Source organism: Rhea americana, unplaced genomic scaffold (assembly GCF_003343005.1).
Source record: "Rhea americana isolate MKP2758 unplaced genomic scaffold, rheAme1 scaffold_12, whole genome shotgun sequence".
NCBI lineage: Eukaryota > Metazoa > Chordata > Aves > Rheiformes > Rheidae > Rhea > Rhea americana.
The window spans coordinates 5,260,720-5,285,827 of record NW_028185261.1 but is presented as its reverse complement, the minus strand read 5'-3'; the positions used below and the strand labels follow the sequence as shown (position 1 = coordinate 5,285,827).

Here is a 25,108-nt window from a genome sequence, read left to right as displayed (position 1 = left end):
GGGCAGCGGTGCATGCCGGGACGGCCTATAAGGGCGCGCGCGGGGCCGCGCCTTCCGCTCCGCAGACCTTTCACCCGGCAGYGGTCCGCGGCACAACACGGAAGTGCGATGGCGGCCCCGGCGGAGGAAGCAGCGGGAAGCGGCCCGGGTTCCCCATCCTCCGCCCGGCGGAGGCTGAGCATCATCTCCGGGCACCTGCGGGGCTCGCCGTGGGCCCCGGGGCGGGAGGGGCTCTCGGCGAGCCCCTGCAAGGCGCAGGGGGCCCCCGCGGGGCCGGGCTCCGGCTCCATCCCGAAGAAGCGGTAGGCGCAGGCGGCTCYCCGCGCGGGGCAGCGGGGCCGGGCCGGGGCCGGGCGGAGCGTGCGCGGGGGAGGGCGCGCGTGGGCCCCGCTGGGGCTGCGGGCGCCAGGAGCCCCGCGGCGCTAAGCGCGGCGGCGCGGGCGCCTCCGGGTTTAGCAGCCTCCGGGGTCGCCGGAAAAGCAGCCGGGAGCCGCTGATAGGGAAATGGGGCTAGATGCAGCCGTGGGTCAAACGCTGAAGCCGTTAACGGCTGTGGGGAGCGGGTGAAAGCTCAGAGAAGTGACTTCCAGTATTTTATTTTTTCTTTCCCTAGTAAGAGGGGTTGTAGGCGGGCAGAGTCACCTTAATAACTGTAGGGGAGGTTTCACATTTGCAAAATACTCGGATGCTACTCTAATGAAGAGTGCAGCAGGTATGGAAAAGCAAGGTTTGTAATACGGGCTTTTTGCTGTGCCCACTTCACAGTCACGTGAAATCTTCACCTGATATGAATACTAATAGCATTTAGTAAAAAAGAATTGTAGTTCACCCAAGACCAGAGGAAGAAAAAAAATAGCCGTGTTGTCTAGCTGACAATTATTTCATTAATTTCTGAATCTTCTTTACCATGTTCTTTTAAATGGTACAGTTATAATTCCATGGTATAGCTCCATGTAACTTACAGTAAGGTCAGCCTTTCTGATGTGATGGGCTTGTATTTGATTTGCAATCTCTCTTCTCCTCGATGTGGGTTTTCTGCCTGTATGTTGGCTTGTTATCTTGTAAGAGTGTCTTAAGGTTTGGCTTATAGGCAATCTAACTGCTCTCCATTGAGCATAGGCGCTGCTGTGGTTTCTGTTGGTGCATGGAGGTGGCCTAGAGGCAATTAGTGGTAAAGAGAGTTGTTGCTCCTTTGAGGAAAATCCATTCAGCCCATGGTTTACTTTGAACCCGTTTTTCCAGACAAGTTCAAGCCCCTGCAAGGGCTTTGTGGGAGCAAGCCAGAGTATGAATTATTACAGTAGGCGGTGCGTTTTGTCTAGGGCTACAAGCTGGGAGGACTGGGATGTTATGTGCATGAAGTCAAATGTTAAGAACTTTGAGAGATTGGTTAAGAGATTAGAATCTGATGAAGGTGCTCCTGGTTGAATGAGAAGGTAAAGGGATTTTGGGGAGGAAATTGGAGAGTGCTACACAGTGACCATAACAGCTGTCTTTAAAGCTTACCAGGAGTAAGGAATTTTAGAAAATCAATTTGTGTTATCACTTAGCTTATCCATTGATAAAGCAAATGCTGGGCACTCTTAGCACTAGTTAAAATTATCACATGAGTGAAATTAAGGGTGTTTTTGGATGGTGCAAAGTCATTGTTATAAGGCTAGGGGTATTAATAATGTTGATGGGAGTCTTCCCAGAATTCCTTGTTTTAGGCAAATGTATAATTAATAATAAATCATTAGTTGTTTTTTATTTGGATAGTATAGTAGATAAGAGTAAATTGTGATAATAAAAACAAAACTGCACGTGCACACAGCCAAACCAAATGATTCTGTAAATGAGAACACGAAGAAGCAGACAGAAAGACAGTCTGACTGTTAAGGTGATGTGGTGAATAGGTAGCTTCAAAAGATACTATATCTAGAATGTCTTCAGGAGTTTAGAGTTGATGATCATACATTTCTAAGGAAAGTTTAGGTGGCTGAAACACTACCTGGATGTATGGAGACTGTAGTAAATGCAGTAAAGAAATAGATCTGAAAGATTATGGTTGAACTTGCATTTGGGACTGAGTACAGAAGAATGAAGTATGGAGGAGCTAAATATAGTACAATAGGTCTTTAAAATGTAAATGTGAGTGTAAGGAGCTGTGTTGTTTGGTAACTCAGCTGGTTAAATATCTTTTTTTCAAATAGGGATATTTGTTTTATGTCCAGCATTTAACCTGCACTAGTTACGCTTCCTCCTTGTTTCAGTTCAAAAGTGTCTGCATATCTTGTGAAGCTGCACCGCTGAAGAATAGAAGACACAAGAATTTTAAGCCATATCAGTTCTAAGTGTTTGAACAGATTACAAGGTTCTGAAGTTTCTTAAAAATAAAATTTTAAACTTGTTAAGTTTTCCTGCTCGTTTTTTTTGAGATGTATGGATATTCACACTTACCATTGCACCAAGCTGTAAGGTCTAGTTAGGTTGAAGCACCTTAAACTATTCTGTACCAAATTTAATATCACTATCAGGTTAATTGACTATCAGTCTTGTTTAGTAAAGCTTTTTGCTATGTCTTAGCATAGTCACAACTTCAGAGGTACGCAGTACTACTCGTAGCTGTTTTTTTCTATCTATCAAGAAGACAACAATGAGGATTTCAGGGGTTAATGTGACCTTATGTTGGCAAGATCTTCGAGATAATGTTTCTATAAGTTACTGAAAAGCTTGACTGAAAAAATCTTACAAGAATAATTGATCTATAGATAGTTATGGTGGTGCTGTGTGGCTTTTTGTCAGCAATATTAGCACAATCCAAACCAAGATGCTTTTTTTTTCTTACACTCTCCTATTAAATCTGTACATGATGATTCAGCTTTTTCACCTCTTTCTGAGCTATTAGTTTAACTTTGCCTAGCAAAGCTGTAGCTGAAGGTACCTTAAGCATTCTGTATTCATTATATCTGTTGTATCTTTCTAGTAAGGTTTGAAATAATACCATCAAAACATTTGACACTTTACAAGATTTAGCTGCAGTTTGTTTTTCTTCTACAAAGCAGGACACTTGCTATGACTGCATCCTTATAGCACTTTAAACGTATGTCTCTGATCACTGCAAACTTCTTCTGACTACTTGTACCATAGTCACCAGACACTGACCAGTGTAACTAACCTACAGCAGCACTGATTGCTCGTCATTGACGGTTCAAAGACCTTAACGCTGAGGATCTTGCCGAGTCATTTTCTCACCACCGCTGGAGGCAGGAAGAAGGAGAGTAGGGGGAATTAACTGAGGTTCTGTGGGTCCCCATGTGATGTCCTTATTGCCACATAAAAATGCTCATGAAGGCTAAGCAGGACGAGTTTGCAAATTTGCATGTTTATAAATTGTAGTAGGCTTCCTATTTTAGAAAGTCTCTTTTAATGAGAGGAACTTTCTTTGAGAAAGGTAAGCTACTATAAACTTCAATGAGTTGTTTTTTGAGGAAAACTATATGTTGTAAGAAGGGAGAGATGTTGTATCTTGGTGGTATTATTGATCTGAATTTTATGTTTTAATTCTATGTGCCAGTGAGGGATGGGAGTCTAGTTAAACTGCAGTGTTTTAAAGCCTTAAAAAGATGGTGAGCTGAAAAATGACTAAAAATTTCTGAAAAATCTAAATCTTTTTTTCAAAACTTTCATGTTATTCTATAATTTTTTGAGTGCTTATTAGCAAGGCCATTTTGCTGATGAGATCTCACGTTATAAATGTAAATAGTTATATGGTATTTTGAGGTTTAAGTATGTGGTGAAGAGTTACTCTTCAGCTTTTATTCCTGAGACATTGTACTGCGTTAAAAACACTGTGACTGTAACAGTTAGAAAACTCCTTAGAACACAGTTACAGCAGTGTAGCTATTATATATGTTAGAAAATCTGTCTCAGAGGTGGACCTTGTATTGATATTAATCTAGCCACGATAGTCTGTATTATAACTAATTCAAATCAAACTTTACACAATGTGTTCCTTGTTAAAGGGGAAGATTGACCAGGTATAATTTAAATGTTGTCTCTAGGTCACAGACTAAAAATCTTTTTCTGTCCTGGAGCAGGAAAAAGCAGGGCAGGATTTCCTGACTTCCCCTCTATGTGGGGGAGTTTCTTCCCTGTGGGATGAAGAGAAATTTGGGTTGGCTTTTTCTTTAGTTGGTATGGACATACTGCTACCTAGGGTAGACTAAGGGATGATTTTTATAGCCAGACACTGTCTCTGTATTGTGTTCGCACCAAGCTTGCCTAAGGTTGCATAAGATAGGATATATGAACTTTATTCATATATCATGTCTTCATCAAGACTTGACATTCCTGCAGAAGCTGCTGGTAGCTATTATGATTATGTCAAGCAGAAGTAGCTGGAAAAAATTAGCTCAACTTTAACAAGTAACATTAAAGATGCTTYGTATTTCACTACCAGTACTCAGCCACCTTTTGCAGCACGTTTTTTCGTATCTTGTAAATTTAAATGATGACCAGTGCAAATGCTTTTTTTTTTTTTTTTAACTAACAATCACTTGGTCAATTGTTCTAGTTCATCTGTAACTACTGCTTTATGTAACCTATCTTGAGTGACAGGCTTGCTTTTTCTTTGAATAGTTAGTAAATTGTTTAGGATAGTTTACCACAGTTGGTAAAGTTGACTTTGGAGGGATATGCAACTGTGCTTACAAGAGCACCTTAAATGTCTAAAAGTTTTTATATATATGTGTGTRTATATATATATTTATATATATATATATTCAAAAAAATCTGTTTTTATTCCAAACTAAATTCAGGGTTTGTTTAGGTTGAAGACTGGAGGATGACAATACCAAAGTATAAGGTGAGCAACAGGGGGTGGAGGATGTTGGGGGTCAGGGAGAAGAGTTTTTTTTTTTCCCCTCAAGTTTAGCTTGTCTTCTGTATGTGTCTTGAACTTGGTTACTGTTTTTTTTGAAAGGTTAGGTTCTGTAGGCCAATTCTTAGTGCTACTATGAAAACGTTTAACTCTCCTTAGAGAACAGTGTTCCAAAGCAAAGCTTGRCCTAAATTAAATCCTGACATAGTTGACTCCGCTAGCTTAAGCTGGTGGTAACTTAGAGAGAGATGGAGAGGGCTGATGCTATTCAAAAAGTCTTAACAGATCATAAGGAAGTGTAGGCCAGATGAGTGGACAGTAAGATGGATTGAGAACTGGCTGAATGGCAGAGCTCAGTGTTGTGATCAGTGGTGCAGTCTAGTTGGAGGCCTGTAGCTAGTGGTRTCCCTCAGGGGTCAGTACTGGGTCCGGTACTGTTCAACCTATTCATTAGTGACTTGGGTGAAGGGACAGAGTGCACCCTCAGCGAGTCTGCTGTTTATACAGAAGTGGGAGGAATGGCTGATATACCAGAGGGCCTTGCTGCCATTCAGAAGGACCTCAACAGGCTGGAGAGAGGGGGAGAGAGGAACCTCATGAAGTTCAATAAGGGGAATTACAGGGTCCTGCACCTAGGGAGGAATAACCTCATGCACTAGTATAGGCTGGGGGCTGACCTGCTGGAAAGCAGTTCTGCAGAGAAGGACCTGGGGGGTACTGGTGGATGACAAGTTGACCATGGGCCAGCAATGTGCCCTTGTGACCAAGAAGGCCAATGGTCTCCTGGGGTGCATTAGGAAGAGTGTTTCCAGCAGGATGAAGGAGGTGATTCCCACCCCTCCCCACCCCCTGCTACTCAGCCCTGGTAAGACTGCATTTGGAGTACTGCGTCCAGTTCTGGGCTCCCCGGTACAAGAGATGGAGAGCTACTGGAGTGAGTCTAGTGGACTACTAAGATGAAGAAGGGACTGGAGCATCTATCATGAGAAAAGGCCGAGAGAGCTGGGACTGCTTAGCCTGGAGAAGAGAAGACTGAGGGGAGATCTTATCAATGTATGTAAGCGCATAAGTATCTGAAGGTAGGATGTGAAGAGGATGGGGCCAGACTCTTCTCAGTGTGCCAAGCAATAGGACAAGAGGCAATGGGCACAAACTGGAACATAGGAAGTTCCATCTGAACATGAGGAAGAACTTGCTGTGAAGGTAAAGAAGTCTGACACCATCCTGGGCARTGTGTTCTAGGTGACTCTCCTTGAGCAAGGGGCTTGGGCTAGATGATCTGCAGAGGTCCTTTCCAACCTCAATGATTCTGTGATAAGAGTAAGCCTGTTGCATTGAGGAAGGCATGGCAGATCATGTGGGATTTGAATCAAAGCTGTTAACTGCTAATCAAGATTAATGCTCAAAATAGAGGAACGGATAACGTAAGATTCTCATTTTTAAATGCTAGCCTGATAAAAATAAAACACAATTTGAAAGCAAGTGTGACTTCATATATAGTAATAATACTTTCATGTTATCTGCCTGAAGAGGTAACTACTTATAGTTAGATGATAATTAAGTAATCTGTCACAATTACGTTTATTCATTAGCTTAGTAGATAACTTGTTAAGTCTTTGATATCAGTTTAACCAAGCTAGATAGATTCATTGGTTAAACTTTGCCAGAAAAAACCCTATATGCTAATAAAAGTGTAAAGGATGTTTAATACATAAAGTAAAACAAGGAGTGTTATATGAAAACAAATAGCTATTTACAGGAAAAGAATTTTGTAGATCAACTTCATGATACTTACTGAAGTCTGAAACCTTATGCACGAGAAAATAAAGACTGTATGTAGCTATTTAAAATTTATTTGAACTGAATAGAACAATCTCTGCTAATACAATAGACTAGAATAATTGCTTTGACTTCCTAAAAGGTGCTCTGAACTGAGGTAAATTAAGACAATCTGTAGTGTAACACATTGTAGCCAGCTAGAGTTCCTGAAGTGCTACCGTACCTCCTAGACTGAATGTGATGGACAAGCCTAATGCCTTGTAAAGTCCAGAAGCGGCTGCTGCATGGGGGTTCTCAGGGTTGATCTGACAAGACCAAAAGTATTCTTTTGCAGTTATCTCCATGTGCTACAGAGCTAAATTCTCTAAACTCACAGCAGGTAAAGCAGTATTGTCCAGGAGCTCAGCTTATTTTGATGGAAAAAATTAATAGCAGACTTCTGATTCAATTATTAACTTGAATTTTTGAAGATGGTGAAGCAGGTTTTTTTTTTTTTTTTTTTTTGGCAAGCTTAAAGAAATACTGCTTGCAGGACTGATCCCTGGGTTCAAAAAATAAAAATTTTAGTGGCTCTTCCTTTACTACCTCAAAGTAACTGTGTGCATTTTGCAGTATGGCAGTCTATTCAAAAGACAAAACTAGCATCCTTCTGAAGTAGAAGATACTTTACAAGAAGCAATATCTGTTGTGTTCTGTTGCRTAATTCTTATTATTTGGCTAAGTGTGCACGTTTGGAAGCTTAGTAAAATTGGTTTTCCTGATATTGATTATAGTATTTCATATTTAATTCACCCGTATTGACTAAAACTTTCTACAAGAGAACATTAGACCAATTTCCCTGTTCTTATGGGCTTCATTTATTCCACATATGCTAGTAAGATGAGTAAGGAGAAGAATTCTTTTTTTCTTTTAAATCACAACAGCTGGAAAAGGAGAACACACCCTGCTTTGGAGTACCTAGTACTTTCAAATATATTTTGTGCCTTAACTTCTGTGACTGTGCTTGCAGTTTAACTTGGTTCTTAAAATTTAACGATGAGCTTGGATTCATGTTGCTGTATCGGATATTTGGCAAACAGAATAGCAACTGAGTTTAGGTGTATATGCAACTGCAAGGGTTTTGYGGAAAGCTGAGGCTACAGAACCTGAGTGTGTCTAAGGTTGTAAAACAAACATGTTATTTGACTTCACAGACTTGAGAGCGATTACTTTTGGTTTGCTGCAGGGAAGACTCTCCAAGAGGAAAGAAGTATAAGAATGACAAACAGCAGATACTCCCTGCCTACAGCATGTCATTCTTCTCCAGATAAATGATGCTATCACAAAGCAGTTCTTGAAGAGATTCCTAGGGCTACATTCTCCTTCCTAATTTCCAGGCACCTAATGCTAATTTAGTACTGACTTCAAAAACACTTGAGTGGTTTGCTTTCTTGGTGGTTGATAACAGAGTCACTATATAACCTAAATAGGGTCCCTGCTCCAGATAGGGAGGGACAGTGACCTTCCAGCATCACTGAAGAAATGGGTTCTGAATTTCCAAGCAGTCTTTTGAATCTGTAACCAAAAACCCAGTTAAGCTAGGTTTTGAGACCTAGCTCAAAAGATCTAGCTCCATTACTGTTTGGATGATATAACTCCTTAGCACCATAATATTGCCTGTATCTTACTGCACATTTATCTTGGATTCTGCAAGAGCTGTACAGTCTAAGACCTTTTTGCACTGCTGTGTTAGGCAAATACTGGTATTTTAGACAATGTGTTAGCCCTTAAAACTGCCTCTTTAAACTTGCTTCTAATCTTTTATGCTAGTTCTTGGGTGATGGAACAGGAGAGTGTGTGTGTGTATAYGTATATATGTATGTAATTTTTATGAATATATTTTAATGATTGGCGTCAGCTGATGATTGAGGTAAAAATACTGGTGGTTTTGGTGAGGAAATTCTTTCTTACATCTATCTTTCATCTTGCTGTAGGATGGATTTTCTGAAAGAAATCCATGGAACTATATAGTTTGGTCTTTTAGCAAATTAGCTCAAGTTTACTTCACTTTTGTGTATAGTGTGCCAGTTCTCCAGATTGTTTTGGAGAAGAGGGAGAAATTTTGTTGATATTTGTATGCTTAGATGATATAGCTGTGTAATGAGACAGGCAAGTAATTCAATGTTGGCATCTTTTGATAGGTCATGTCACTGGTGAATTAGAATTTGTTCATTGCTTGATTCTGATATTTCATTGAGCATGACTTCATAGCTTCATCGTAAGTGAAAAAACATAGTGTTTGCTTTCTGATGTTAAAAAGGCAATCTGTGTTTTAGATTTTGGAAAAGATAGAGCTGAGTAACTGTTTACAGTATTTTTAGTTTGAAGTAAAAACTTAATTGGCAGTTCGGTATTGTGTATGTAGTTATTTCATACGTACTTGTGACTTGTATTTGAAAGGACTGAAACTAATATCCGTGGTATGATTTCCTTGGGAGCTGAGCATCTGGATACTGAACTGAAGCACCTGCTGGAAGCTCTGTGCTTGCTTCTCAGTTAGGACTGGTTTTCTAGAGAAAGGAAGATTTTTGAACAGTATCTGTCACCAAAGTGTGAGATTTGAAGCCTGTATTGGTTTAATTAAAATGTTTAGTAGGCCTGGAGGCCTTAGGCTGCCTTAACGGAGCAGGCAGAATACTCCAGGGGTGGGTGAGAGGTGAGGGTTTGCATGCTCAAAGCACTTTGCGGTGTGCTGCTTCGGGCTGGCCATGCCGCACTGCCATGGCCGCGTACGCCCGCGGGGAAACCGTGCCTGCTTAGCGTGGGGAAATACTGCCACCGCGTGGACTTCCCGATTCTAGGTGCCTTTACTTGTTTCTGAACTTAATGTGTAATATCTTGTGCTATAATTTGAAGACCTTTCAGCCCAGTGACTACTGATTATTCTGTAACAAGTTCTCCAGAGGAAGAGAAGAAAATGCTTGTTTTGTTTAACAAGTATTTTGCTGTAAAAATTAATCCTTGTTGCATTAAGTCAAATTAATATTTCGATGCTGGATACTGTAATAAAGTGAAATATTTAAATTCACTTAGCCTAGCTGCACTGTTCTTACAACACTCGCTTCTATTGTCACTGTTTCCATGGTAACTTGTTTTCTTTCAGGTTTTTCCCTTCAGGCAATACCATTATATATAATGTTAAAAGCAAGCTTTGCTTTGTATTTAGTACTTCATACTTTTTCTTTTTCTTTTTTCTTTTTTTGTTCATCTCTGGCTAAAAGCCAAAGCCAGAAGGAAAGGAAAGCCTTTTTTTTTTCCTTATAGTATTTCTGTCTAAAATATTCCTACTTTCATCTTTAACAGAATATCAAGGTAATTTACCCTTAATTCTATTACTGTGAAGATAATGAATAGAAAAGCTGTTTTTAAAAGATAGAGCTCAGGTAGAATGTAGAGCTGAGTAGCATACAGTTTAGAACACGAACAATACCAAATGCTGATGAGAGTCTTTGACTTTGCTGTATGTAGTCTTCGGAGTGATGGTAGGAAAAAAAATATAAGGATATGTTTATAATATAGCAAGACATAATAACCTTGTATGTTAACATGAGCATGCCAATCAATTAAACCAAACTGAACTTCCGATTTTTCAGGCTGGGGCATGAAACTTATTAAAATGTTTTGAGATGATCAGTCTGTATACTCTAAGCAATATTTAAGTGTGTTTTTTTTCCTTGTTATTTACTGTTTAGCTGGCAGCTTAAATTATTTGGACTTTTGAAAAATGAAGATGGGAATTAAGGTATTGCTGCAGGGCAGATTTTGCATTAAATAGTATGGGATATTGAGATGTTAGAGGATATCTTATCTGTACAAGTCTGGGAAAAATGGCAGTACATATTGCTTGCAGATCAATATGTAGTTTGACTTCCCCATTTTCAGAGTCACCACTTGATATGTTTAGTACTCATACATGGGGGGAGCTTTTAATGTGGATTTAGGTCTGTATAGTCTCTGCATTTCTTTTTGGTCTGTGTACTCTTCTGGAATGAGAGTTTAACATTGAGATTTTGGAGTCAAAAATGGAGATACAAAAGACTACACTGCTAACTGTCMTAACTTGGATCATACTTGAGAGTTAGGGTAAACATAAGGCGGTATACTAATCTGCCAAGCGGTTGTAATCATTTACACTAGTGGCATTGCACGAAGGACAGCAGCAATTCTGCACTGGCATTGTGGTGTGAAGAGTTTGGGCTAAGGAAAAGTGTTTGCTTAAGCAAATAATGCTACAAAAGGGTAATACAAAAAACAAAGGAGGGCTTGGAACATTATGACAATTTTCTTCAGTTGCCTTTTGTTATTCTTATAAATTAAATTTCCAAACTTAATCTGGAAAAGCATGGAAGTGTAGAGCAGGTGTTTAACAATAGCTTCCCTTATTTGAAGGACTTGGGATAATGAAGCAGCGCAGTGCCTTAGCCTGTATCTTGCAGGGCTTTTTATCTTGCACCTATTCTGAATAATACATAAACTAATGCCCAGCATTCCACATACTCAGAAGGTTTTTCCAAAAATTTCTGCTAAAGCCTTTGACTAGATTGCATCATTGCTATTGCCTCAGTAGTCAGTGAGGCTTGCGCATCTCCTGGATGTTTTCTGCTTCCCTTTGCATCAGAGGTAATTCTCTTTGAGTCTTGAGTTTCATCAAACACTAAACCATGAAGTCTGGTAAAACTGACATAAACGAAGTAGCTCAGCCTTCACTAGAGGCTACATCAATTATAAGTCAGAGCTGACTGGTTGGTCATTGTCTTTTAATCTCATCTTTTTTTAAAGCTTTTTTTTTTTTTTAAAAAAAAGAAAGAAAAAGCTACATGCAGTATTTTCTGTAACCTGTTTTCACTGTGTAAGTCTGAAGTGCTGCTGACTACTATCAAGTAAACCAAATAACAGAGAGTACTACCAATATAATAACTATTATGGAACAAAATAAAGGATACATATCAGACAGGYTGATTAGGAAGACAGCCATTCCTATCTCCAAATAAAGCTCTTAAACTTGCTTGGGATAGTTCTGAACATAAAACAAAATGCTTGCAATTCATATTGATGGCTTGTTTGCCTGTCACAAGATGCGAGTTGCCCATTGGGCAGGAGACAAGCATSTCCTGACCCAGGGTTATCAGAACAGTTGCTTCTAAACTTCTCCCCCCACCCCAGCACCATTTCTCCTTAACCAACGTCTAAAATGCAGTATGTAACAGTTCTAATTACTCTCACCACTCCAATAACAAGAGCTGTGTTGTCTTTCAGAGCAAACCATTATATGCTTTTTTTTCATTTAGGAATAGGTGAATGTCAATTAAAGACTTTTCGGGGGGGGGGATGGAAATTAAATGTTGACATGGGAACTGTGATCGGGTGCTGTTGTGTGTGGGTTCTTTTTCTTTTTTGTCTGATGAAAGCACCAAAGACGTTAACACTTGGGTAAGTGGGCCTTTTAAAAAAGGCAGGCGACGAGAATACAGCCTGCTTAGCAGAAAGATCCCCTGTTTGGGTGTCAGTTCAGTGCCTTAGCTAAAAGTGCCTCCTCCTGAACGTTGGGAGAGTTTTCTGGACGTGCATCAGGACAAACGATAGTTTCAAAGTTGCACTTAAGCTAACCTAATGTCACCAGCCCTTTAGAATCCAGAGGAGAACCTGGCCCTCTGCCTCGTGCCCTGCGAGACTGACGGCGGGTTTGTTCTTTCTTACTCCAGCCTTTTCATGCATCGTATTTAACAGCTTATTTTGGCACTGCCTTGCAAGAGGATATAAGCCCTCTAAATCAGGGCAATGGTGCTTGAGCCTTCCTCTGACCTGCCGTATTAATGTGAAGTCTCTTCTGACTTTGTGGTTCAACAAGAAGAGATCAGGTGTGTAGAAATACTGTGTTTAGTCAGCAGAGGGAGAAGTCTTGCTCTGAGGAGGGCTCCAGGCCTGGGGCGTTTGAGGGGAACCTTTCGTTTAACAAATGCCACTTCGGTTGGTCGGTTCCCTRTCAGCCTGCTCTCAGCTGGGAGTAGTTCAACTGCATAGCACTTAGTGTCTGTGTGGATTTTGTTTTTAAAATATATTTTATTTGCAAAAATGCATGTCATAGTAATATAGAACTATGTGTATATTTATGTATTTAATATTATAAATGCATACACACACAAAAATATGCCTAAATCCAAGAATTTGTTACCAGTTTGTTAATTCATTGTCATATTCTAGGTGATCCCAAGGCATTCCTTTGATATGAAACTTGAGTGAGTCCTGGCCCTTTTCTGAGAAAATGTTAGAAATGTAAAGTTTGGCCCTATTGAAGTGGGCAGCAGAACAGAAGGGCTTCTGTATCTTAACAGCGGTTTGCCTAAATGGTTTAATTTTGACTGAAACTTTAGAATCACTTCAGTACGGAGGAACRATATATGCAATATGCCTGTTGAAACGCTTTTGTTTCAAACTGCAGTGGAAGTGGTGTCTGTGTTTTTCATTTGACTAATTAAAACCTTGTGTACAGGYCATTTGTAGAAAATGAACCCTGATTAAGCAGAGTGTTTAATTATAACACAAGACAGTCACCTCAGCAGCTGAGGTTACTGTTATCTTTATAATAAAGGCCTTCGGTAATCAATTAGCACCCAGTTATCTTATATGTAAAGCTGGATTTACGGCAGATTCGTGGCAGTGGTTTCTTTGAATTTTTAAAGTCTCTTTGAAATGGTCACAATTGATCCCTATCTTATTCTTTGACTGCATACTGAAAGATTGAGCTACATTCACAGTTATACAATGGTTTGAGGTAAATCATTTGCCTTTAACTTCTTAAAGAYGCCTTTTAATTATAAGAAAACTCAGGTTTAAGTTAGCACTTTATTTCTAATGTAAATAAATGAGGAATTTTTCAAGTAAAGTTAGATTAATGTGTAATTGCTGTTATTGTGTAACATCTTAAATATGTTCATATTTTTAACTTCTGACTTTATCATAATTAAAATATCCTCTATTCTAGAGTAGTTGTCATTGAGGCGCTTCACTTTTGTATATTGTATTTGTATTATATGTCTTTACTTTGAGGTCACATTCAGGTTGTTTGGTTCATTATTCCTGCAACTCTTGTTTTGTTTTTCAAAAGTTTTTTAAATYTGAATGTTTGAGGTACCTACTAAGAGTGCCTTGTTACATGAATATTTTAAGARTGAAGTGGGTTTACAGTGTTGATGCTATATTAAACCTCAGTTAAGCTTATTTCTTTACAGAGAATAACAATGCTATATGTCTTGCTTCTTCATTCTGAAATTCAGCTATTGCCTATTGGTGTGTTAGTATTCATGTATAGAATTAAAAACAGGTATCTGTCAAATATCACTTTTTTGCTGATTTGAAAATACCACCATACTGTGTGTTGACGTCAACTGATTGTTTTTTGTAAARTAGTGTTTTTCAAATGTTAAGATGTCATATCTGCAGTCAGAAAGAATAAAGCTGTGACTACAGAAATATTTTTTTATGCTCTTAAGCTACGTGCTTGTGACATGCACTTGCTTTCTTGAGTTATTGTCCAATAAAGCTTTTTCAAAGCTGTAGAACTGCAAATTGTAGAGATGCTTTTGGCTTACAGTATGCTAACGTGTTCTCACTTTATTTTTKTCCCTTTAAGGCAAGAACTTCTAAAGTGGAATGGCTGGGGATATAATGACTCCAAATTCATATTCAATAAGAAGGGTCAAGCAGAATTCACAGGAAGAAGGTACATTGAAAATTTGTATCATTGAACTAGAATAAAGTGTTCAGGTTTAATATATTAAAAAAAGTATTGTTCAATTACAAGAAGTTCTTTGCTTTGTCTATTTTCAGAATAAGTTATAAAGTTGTTTGGCATTTAACAGGTTTATTGAACCTTATAGTATTTAACATATGTACTAAAATAGACTGTGTAGCTTATAGTAAGGTTTATCAAAGGTATTGTAAAGGGACAAAAATCAGTCTTTTCCATAACTTTATATACTCTCTGTGCATTACATTTCCCTTGAAGAATGGGATCAGACTGAGAACCTGCACTGCGTCCTAAAGATTTAGGTAATATGCAGCAGTCCTGTGCAATTTTGCCAGTGAATCTCATGAGCATCAACCAGTAGCTTTACTACATAACTTTCAATTTTTTTTTTTCCTAAACTTTCATGCATGGAGCTACTTGATCCTCTGAATTTAAAATAAAAAYTGCTCTTTAATTCTACGTTTTTGTGGTGGTAACATACTTTCCTGGCTTATTACCTCCTAGATCTTTGTTCAGTGAATCTTTTTTTTCTGAAAAATGGCATCTCTGAGTAAATAACAGGAAAATTAAGTCTACTAAATGATCTATTCACCTTCTTCTAGTAGAATTTAAGCCTACAATTTGACATATTTTTTTTCCTCCATGAATGGAAAGTCTTACAGTCTTCTCCCTGACTTTTAAAGATATAAATATATTCTTAAGAATATAGAAAATGGGAAAGAGAAATAAGATTAGCGAGCTGTCCTTCAGAAAAATTCCTTACAGTTCTTTGAGTTTGTGTAAACTATCGTGAGTTAGTTTGAGATGAAGTTAGGCAAAAGCCTAACTGGTTTTGAGCATTTTAATTCTTAATTTTTTAATTTTCAGGCTCAGATTAAAATRCAAAGCCTTGATTTAGGCACTTCAGCTCACTATAAACTTAGGGAGGTTCTGATGCCTTTGAATGGTATTTCACARTATATTTAACAGGTAACTAGTAGCTTTCCTCTGTACATCACATTGACAAGTTCATATTTAAACCAGCCCTTCATACTATTCCAATATTGATATCTGAAGAGCAGAATGGTGCTTTCTTCCTGGAAACAGTGGAATCTGTGAAGCCTCTTCCTGGAATTGAAAGCTATTCTAGAGCTTTTCTAAAAGTCAAATAGGACCATCTCTTCCTTTCTGTAGAATTTCTATAAGATCTCCAGTAATTATTTGTGGTGATTCCTTAAGCATTTGCTTTAGCCACTAGACAGCTGGCTAGTTATGAACATGCATCTTTTTCCAGATTTGTTGTCTTCTGGTGAGCATAGCTGCTGCTGTGTTTCTGTTTGTTTTGTGAAAAGCTTGATGTGCTCAGGGCATGCTTTGGTCATCATCATACCCATGACAACTTCTGAGTAAGTACACCTGCTCAGCCATAATCTGTCTGGCACTTTGGGTAGCCACAGAAAGAGCCTTTGAAGCCAGGCAGACTTATTGATGAAAACTTACTTGCCTTTGGGGTTAAGTTGAGGTTTTTGAGATTTTGCTTTTAGTTGTGTTTGCCTGAGTTTTGTCCAAGCGTATCCCCTGTTCTTATTTCTTTGTGTTGTTCTTTACATTGAAAGGAAATGGGAAGAATGGGAAAATGACAAAAAGTATTCAGAGCTACTTTCATAGCTCACAAAGCTGAGGGTAGATAGGGTTTGAGGATGCTGACATACCACACTAACAAAGTCGGAGTAGAGAATATTTCATTGTTTCCATAGTTTCTCTTCCATACAATGCTGAAGAGGTTTCTTTTTTTTTTTGGCCTGGACTTTGACTCTTGTCACTTTGTCATTCATTCTTTCAGCTGTTATTTCTTTAGTTGTTTATCTGGGGTAGGTTATGTTCCATAGAAAGCTTCTCTACAGGATGYTTTGAAGGAAGAAAGGGTATAGGACAGGACTTTCCTTTTTGAAGAAGCATTGAGGCTGCTGCTTGTTTGACTAATTAGTATCAGTCAGTGTTCCAGAATGGTGCTGCTCTTCCCCATCTGCATTCTCTCTCCCTAATTGATGAATAATATGGTGTGACCCCAAGAGGGGCCATACCAGCATAGCTCCTGTGCAGTAATCTGCCTCAGTGGTAGGAAAGGCTGCCTGAAAAGAGTGAGAACCTGACTTTTGTGACAGATTACCCTTGTACTCCTTCACCATCCACTAAGGTTGGTGTTGAAGGTGCCTAGTGCTTTTAGTATTCATTTACAGRTTTATATATATGTATAGTATATGTATACACTCATTAACCTTTTATTGCTTATTGCACTTTCCTTTCCGCAGAACTATTTAACAGTCCCCTGCAGATATGGTGATATAGTAACGGCTGCCACGGGAGTGGCTGAACACAGTCTTTCAAGCTGAAGAGTCTGAGTTGAGAGAATAGTTAAGGAATAGAATGGGGAGGTGTGGGGTTTCTCTCTCCAGTAAGAGAACTAGGAGATAAGGAAACAAGCCTTTCTGCGTAATAGGTGACTTAACTCTGGCAAACCCCAGAACTATGAAGGTTGAGTTGTAACTGGGTTAACAGTGAATAAAAAAATCTTTAAGAGCACTTATCGGGCGTAAGGCAGTGGTCCAGGTGCAACTTATGATAAGAATTTTCAACTGCTGAAAGTTCTTAATACTAAAGAAAAGTTCTTGTTCTCTTCTCCTTGGTTTGTACGTACCTAAATGTGCACAGTGTGTACATACAACAATTAACAACAACTTCTACTTCAGCAGTGTGTCCCCAGCCTCACCTGTTCTGCATGTGGTATGCATGACTATAATCAGCTCATCTGTTTCTTGTCTGTCTAGCTGATTCAGAGTAAATTCTCAAATATTCACATATGCCATGTAGATAAGCTCTGGTCAGAGAAGCTAAATATGTTTTAATTTCCATGTTYCCCTTCTGGGGTTTGACTTTCAGACTCCCTGTGCCATAAAGTTTCTTCTGCTGGGGCAATACATAGTTTCTTCCTCTTCTGTGGCATTCAGATAGTACTGAGGATTGTACAGCCTGGAAGGTGTTGAATTTGTTATGCACTATAATGTTAAGACTCCTAGCTTTTTATTGAAATATTTAATGAGGAGATCAAGTTGCTTGAATCAGAAATGTAGAAAGAGTAAAAACAACTAGTTCTAGAAGTTCTGGTGCAGAATTGCTGATGACTTTCCTGCAGAATGTCTTTGGTGTTTTGAATTGGATCTGAGCTTTCAGGTCCCACTTCTGCACCAAATTTTTTGCTGTTTTAACAACATTGTGGCACCTCTTTAGAGTGTTAATCACTCTAGTTGACTAGGACTTATCTGCAGATAACCTCTGCAGTACTCCCTACAAAAAAAGCTACAAAAAAGCACCAAAGAAATATTGCAACTGTTTCTTCTCTGAGTCTGAGGTAGGCATATTCACATCACTTCATGGATTCTGAGGGTGAAAGAGAGTTAACACTTTTTTTCCCCCTGACAACATGCAAGGTTGAAAGCAAGATTTGTGCATGTCTGACAGCTTTTGTTTATACTGCGGTGTGTCCCTGCATATCTACTCTGTAGTAGTAACTGGCATGAAAATTGTCACAGTTTTCTACCTTACTGAAGGTTTTCTTGAAAATGGAGAGGGTGGTAGTATTGGGAGTTTTTAATAAAAATTGGGAGTTTTTAAATAAAACCCCAAACYGCCAAAAAGCCTGTGCTATGCTTCTCAAAGATCTTAAAGTGAAAATAATATTTAAATTAAGAATTGATATGACTTTGTGTTAAGTACGGAACACCTAAATACTACAAAATGTGTGATTACATGAAAGCTGAATATATAGAAGTCTTRCAGACTTGTAGATAAAGCATTTTATTTAAAATTTACTTTTGATTCTACATAACCATAAATAGTAGTGTATCTGACATGCATTGTTTCAATTTAAAATGACCATTTGTAATATTGACTTTTCAGGTACAGGTTAGGTGGTATGGTATTACCAACTTTTAAGGAATGGATAGAAAAAACCTTTGGAGCAAGTCTGGAGCACAAATCTACCTCTAGAGTAAGTAAATAGCTGAAAAAAATCGGTGCTTTTGAACCAGCTTTGGTGATCAAGACCAGTCTGTATGTTAAAGATATTCAGAAGCTGTAAGATGGCCTTGCAYATGGTTGACTTGAATGGTGTAGTAACACTACAGAAGAGTTGATATTTATTATAAAACTGCTACATGAAACCTTCAATGATTTAGCAAAACTTTTTGTTCTAGGTCAACTGGTAATACTTGAATTCAAATAAGTCTCCCACACAGTGAGTTTTTTGTCCTTAGTTGTAGGTTGTTTCCCAGTTTGCTGGAACTGTTAGCGTAGGGGGAATTATCATTTATGAGAACTTAATGGCTGCTTATGATCACAAGGACAGAAGATACAGTGAAGTTAAAGTTTTCAGTGCATTTTCTGAAAGCAGGCTGCACTCATACAGTGATTTTGAAGTGACCCTGCTTTGGGAAGCAGTTCCTTCAGTTAGTTGCATTTTCTCTGAGGCAGGTAATATCTTAGGGCCTGAAAACTTGAACATTTCTTCAGTCTTCTGCTGATCAAGCCCTCCTTTCATCTGTTGTGACTTGCAGGCCAATATAACTGCCAGTACGTTTTGGAAAAAATCTGTCTTCATATGAGCATCTTCCTTGACCAAGATTGGTTTAAGGGGCAGATGCTCACAGCAAAATTGCTTTCACTTGGTGTGACCAGTGGTTGTGAGAGCAGTTGTTTCCTTTTTTACATGTAGAATAAATGTACAAAGAAGAATGCTCRGAGGGCAAAAGAAATTTCTCAAATATTATCCTGTTTCTACAGCACATCTTGCAAATGAGCTCCTCAGGAGATCTGCCAGCAATGTGAGTGCTTTCCTATTATGTAGGAAGTTCTGATGCTCTTACCTGGATTTTGTTGCAATGTTAACACAGAATAGACTCMTTTGGAGTCTCCAGTACGTATCTGGACTCACAAACTCCCAACTGTTACTATGGGTCTTCTGTTCTAATGTCTCGGTGATGGTTACTAGTTTATTTCAGATTGTCATGGTGTATGGTTTTATTTTACTATCTCTTTGCTATTATCAGAGCATAAAGGAGCTCAGGTATAGGAACAGCAGTCCACTAGACTTTCTAACTCGTCTTTTCTTGCCTCTCTTCTATAAGACTGGAGGTTTCCTTGGTGTATGTCACTTTCTTGTTATCATTAGCAAGCAGTAAATACTCCTGCTTCGCTGATGTTCAGGGCTTCATGACTTTTCTCTCTCCTCTTCAGACTGGAAAAGACTTATCAACAGGAGCGGTTTGGACTTAGTTCAAGTAGGCTTCATCTCCAGCCTTCCAGTGTAGGAATCCTATTGCAATAGCTCAGTCCCACAAAAATAAAGATGTATTTTTCATCTAACATTGTTACAGATTGTTTTTARTTTTTCAATCTTAAAGATGACAACTAAAGGATTAAAATCCTTGCAGGAGAGGCAGAATTGAGGTACTTAAAACTAGAATAGTTCCTTGCAGATAGTTTTAARTAGAATATGTTCCCTTATGTGGGGAATCAAGATCTTTAAGCATTTGTTGTTCAATTTGAAGTGATGTAAATGATTCTGTCTACACAAATCAYGAAGAAGTGGAAGTTTAAAATATAGAGCACAGCTAGCAGGGATTTTTAACAAAGTACTTTAAAGATCTCTATTCATTTGGCACCTCTTTGTTTGACAGTGTTTCCCTGGGAGCAGTGCTGTTTGGATTAGCAACAGTGCTGTGTGAATGTGCATTAGGAGCAGTCCTGGGGAAGGAAAGGGCAAGATGTCCTATCTAATTCTTTGAGGGCTTTCTCACTAGAACTCTTGGTGCTGTTGTGGACAGTTTTGTTCAGACCTTGTTAACACTGGAAGCCCTTTGACACCTGGTCAGCTTTCTTAGATCTCACAAGTGAAAACTTACTGCTTTCTACAATAAATCTTTGTTGCAGAAACTATAAAGCTGAGAAATGGTCAACCTTTTAGAGGTCCTGTCACCTGGGATCAGTGTTTGCCAGCCAGTACTTAGTGTTGCCACAGGTCRCCTTTTTTCCCTCTACAAGTTGTCTTATTGAGAATACTTCCTTAAGTAAATGAACTTCATCAAATGGATGAGCCTATTCAGATTGAACATACTTCCCTAGAAAATGCCGTAAAATCAAACTTAGATTGAAGCATTTGAACAGTACGCAGGAGATCTGATCCTGGCTTCCTCTGTGCTTATTGTGATAGGCTGATAAAGTCGTCATCTCTTAGTAGCAGTGTGCTTCTTGCCTTAACCACAACACTAAATCTGAGCTTCGATGTTTGTAGGTGACATGATTATGTTGGAGGAAAAAGCTTTTTTCTTGGGGGGGGGGAGGAACAAAAAAAAAAAAAAAAACTTCCAACTTCCTTTCTCAGATGTTTGACACCATATTTCAAGAAGTATAACATCATCATTCAAAAACAAGTCAAAACAGCACATACCCCCGTCAGTGTTAAAACTAGATAGGTTTGTAGCTGATACTTAGCTCACAACACTTTGAGGCTTGAAGGCAGCCAAGTAGCTGTCTCATGCAGATGTTCCTTACTGAATTATCACTGTAAGTGTTTAAGTCTCAATATTGCATTCTCCCTTTTGGAGTGGACACTGTTAGGCAACTAGGCAAGTTGCATCATCATGGGTCTGCTAATTACCTGGAAACTTTCCTATTGAAGGTTAATTCTTCCTACATGCAGATATCTTATTGTGAGAACCAAAACATTCAGAATAGACTGCTGCAGAGATGGCAGATAAAAGACTACTAATCTCCATTTCCCTTATTGTTAGCTTGGTAACTGGTGCTATACTCTAAGGTTTTGTCTTAACAAGCCACCCATAACATGTCAGTAGAAAGTATAGGCTGTTTTGGAGGCTGTGTAGAACAAAGATGCATGAAACCCTTCCTTCAAGGAAAATAAATTTGAATGGGTGGATTCACTTCTTAGTGTTTCAGCCTTCTACAAAAAAGTGTAAGAAGAGTGAATTCAGCTTTTACTTGTCAATAAACATAGGCTAGTCCAAAACAAATGCTGTTTCTTTGATTATGTAAATTATTTTATATAAAATGCTTGGATTTTCTTAGTAAGGTTGTAAGCAAGCTCATTTGGCATTGCTATGCAGTGCATACAGTCTTTGCAAGACTGGCAGGCTAGCTCAGTGTGCTACTGAAATAAAACTTCATGTGAGCATTTAGTCTGTTGAGTGCCAGGTAGGATGAATATGCTTGATGATAACTTTCTAATCCTAAATTTTAAGTAGTTAGGCTTTGGTAGTTCATCGGTTAGTGGTAYCTCAGTCTTACTCTTTTATATGCAGCAATACTTCAAAAGTGAGCTTACCTTTAATGAACTTCTTGTTTTGTAGGCATCCTTAAATGTTAATGATGTACCTCCATCTATTGTAAATGAAGAATTCCTTCAGGATCTTATAGCCACTAAAATATCATATTCACAGGATGCAGAAGATAGGGTATTCAGAGCTCATGGTAAGAGAATGTCATTTATGTGTGCTTTTTAGATGTTTCCTATTCTAACTTGTTAATTTATTGTTTATATTTCAGGTCACTGCCTACATGAGATATTTGCACTCAGGGAAGGAATTTTTAGGCGAATTCCTGATATAGTTGTCTGGCCTGGTAAGCTTTAATTCCCCACCCCACCTTTCTGATGTTGGATGTTGTTTCCCAAACTATGCTTTCTTGTCCTGGGGAAACTGTCTCTTCATTCATTGATTTTTTTTTTTTTTTTTTAATGTGTTTACTGAAGCTGAAGTGAAGGAGTTTTCCTGAGTGGTAACCATGATCATTTAACAGCTGAGTTACTGGTTGTGCCTGGGAAATCTCAACACCTCTTATCACCATGGGGAAGTCAAATTCATTGTTTAAATGTAGTTGAAGTTTTGTGGATAGATGATTAGAACGCGTTCTAAAAAAGTGAATACGACCAGTAGCTCTACTCTTGAAAATTAATGTCAGCCAGAATGAAAAAGATATTTTCTTCAGGTCTCAGAAAAGACTTTTCTCACTTAAAATAGACTGAATAACTTACTTTAAAGAAGCTTTGAACTTAATTTAGTCTCCAAGGAATCCAGCTGGAATGTTTGCTAGGAAGTCTCAGTCCATAAGAAGACCAGCAAACCAAGGCTATGATTTCTTAAAAGTAGGATTATTTAGGTCTGAATTCCACTCTGGAGCTCTGATACTTTTGAGCCTGGCCTGTATTTATTACCTAACTGTCTTTGAAATATCTTCCTTGTGATGTCTGAAAGGGTGCTCCTACTCATTCATACTGCTGTATTTAAACAAAAAGAATAGACATAAATCCTGTTTGTAACTTCTTTGTGTGTGTGGTTTTTTTTTTTCTCCAGTTTGCCATGAAGATGTAGTTAAAATTGTGGAGTTAGCCTGTAAGCACAGTGTCTGCATAATACCATTTGGTGGTAAGTATTATCAAATCTCAGTCTGTTCAGCATCGCTAGTTAACATACTTGAATTCCATTTTGATGTGTAGGGGTAATAAATTTTACCTCTAATTCGAAAACTAGAGCTGTTCGTGATATTTTAAGTGCTGTCTTGAATGTTGAGTGATCTTGCTATATTAACAGCTGTTGTGTTCAGTTTAGCAGAAGTCAATAAAAATGCATAAGGAACTTCAGTATTGCATGTGTAAGAGTAGTGGTTGAGATTGAAAACTGTCTCTGTAGCTCTGTAACTTGGAAGCCTCCTAGGAAATATTAAACAGATTCAAATATTTCTGCTGGAGATATCATGTTTTTGGATGCTCTACTTGCACTCTGCGTCCACAAGCATGTGTAAATTAGTTTGTTCGTGGTTGGGGTGCTGTGTACCATTGAGGCTCATGGGTCCAGGGAGTTAGAATGGTCAGGCACTATTCTGCAGAATCATTAACGATAATTATAATTTCATTTTGGACTGCTGGACATTAGAGTTAGAGCAGAGGCTCCTCTAGTAAGCCTTTTGCAGGAAAGGTTCCTATTTTCAAAGGCTATTTCTTTGACTGTATAATCTGGTGCCTTCTCAGTCTGGAAGATTTCTAAAGGACTTTAATAGTGGATTTTTTTTCTTCTAAGCCTGCTGATATAGTTTTGACTTAGAGCTCAAGGAATAAAGGATGTTAGTTTTCATGAGTTTGTTCTGAAAAGCTTTATCTCACAAACTTTTCTGTGGGTTAAGTTTGCGCATGCTTTATTTCATACCATCTGTATAGACTTTTGAGAGGACACTTGCTGTTTGACAACAAGCATCTTTACTTAATCTGCTCCATTAGTCTGGTATTGTGCCTCCTTAAAATATTATCATCCTTGTCAGATACGTTTGGAGAGCTGTGTATGACTTCTACAACTTACCTTTGGCACCAGTGAATGAGTACAGTAAAAAGCAGTGATGCTGACTAGCTCTTGTTCACTGACCAAGGTACAGGAGAATCTTCAAATTTTGTCCAAGTCTTGCATTGAATTATGATCTACTTCTGAAGTTGTTACCTTAGGGGCTGAGGGGTATTTAAGGAAAATACTTTCTTTTCTATTATGAGAAACMAAAGTGACTGGTGATGCTGCTTTTGGAGTGTGTTTGATGCTTGGCACTGTCTCTGCCCTTGCTACTGCTGGAAAGGGATTCTTGTGGTAGTTTASTGGGATTCTATTTACTGGGGTTCTCTTTAGTGTTCCTGTCTCTTCTTCCCCTTCTGACTTTGAGAAGCCAGAGGATTCTCAGAGGCTTTTCTGTAATATATTATAAAGGTGCATTAGAAACCTCTAAAGAGATTTGCCATCTGTTTTTTGTTCATCTGTTTTTGTAATTACACCCTTTCAGTTCCTTACTTGATTTAAGGTAAATACTGCATTCCTATGTTAAGTAGACTACTTCAACCAGCTTTCCAGATAGAAGCATAATATCTTTGTATTTCTGTCAAAGGGTATTTAGAAACAATAACTTTCTTRCATGGCTTTGATATTGTTCATCCTTCCCTATTTTAAAATTCTGTTCTGGACTTTACTGTGAGCAGCTGAGGTGATTTGGTTAATGGTTTTGTTACCAAGTGCTTTGAAAGCACTCAGTCAGTTTAAATGTTGCCCTGCTTCCGTGAGACTCTCGATTTGGTAACATGGACAGCTGTGAAGTACTAGTCATGAGCCTCAGGTTGATTTCAGTGATCTTTAAGTTCAATATGAGAATGAAAGTAGAAAGAACAGGGTACCTGTAAAATTCCTGGGTAACTTTTATTAAACAACAATGTGTTTTCCCATATTTTCAGGAGGAACGAGTGTTTCTAGTGCTCTTGAATGTCCTGAGGAGGAAAAAAGAACAATTGTCTCCTTGGACACATCGCAAATGGTATGTAGAGCTTCCAGGGGTGGTGGTGGTGGTGCAATTATTATGATATCTGTACCATGCATGATTGATTTTCCTTTACTTSAAGTGGTATTTGGCTGATGCTAGCYGTATACTACTTCATATGACCTGTGTACTTTTAAAATTCAAAATATATACCGTTAAGCCTTGTCATAGTAGTTTTACCTCAGTAAAAGAGGAAGCTATGATTCTTCATACTGTTGTGTGATAGAAAGTGATATCCAAGGTTAAATGAAAGCCTAAGAGGAAGTTATTTACTGTAAATTTCACTG

The 25,108-nt window shown here is 38.5% G+C and overlaps 1 protein-coding gene across 2 annotated transcripts in view; it reads left to right on the top strand.

The window, feature by feature from the left end:
• AGPS (alkylglycerone phosphate synthase) overlaps positions 1–25,108 on the top strand; it is a 92,167-nt gene that overhangs the window by 29,832 nt on the left and 37,227 nt on the right. Inside the window, exons 1-7 of one of the 2 annotated variants that reach the window (XM_085322317.1) lie at positions 71–302; positions 14,310–14,399; positions 18,363–18,453; positions 21,830–21,950; positions 22,026–22,100; positions 22,832–22,903; positions 24,739–24,818. In XM_085322317.1, coding sequence (XP_085178443.1) covers positions 109–302; positions 14,310–14,399; positions 18,363–18,453; positions 21,830–21,950; positions 22,026–22,100; positions 22,832–22,903; positions 24,739–24,818 — 723 coding nt within the window. In that variant the 5' untranslated portion in view covers positions 71–108. Of the gene's footprint in view, positions 1–70; positions 303–14,309; positions 14,400–18,362; positions 18,454–21,829; positions 21,951–22,025; positions 22,101–22,831; positions 22,904–24,738; positions 24,819–25,108 lie in introns of those variants that run through there. The other variant, XM_085322326.1, reaches the window with a different exon arrangement.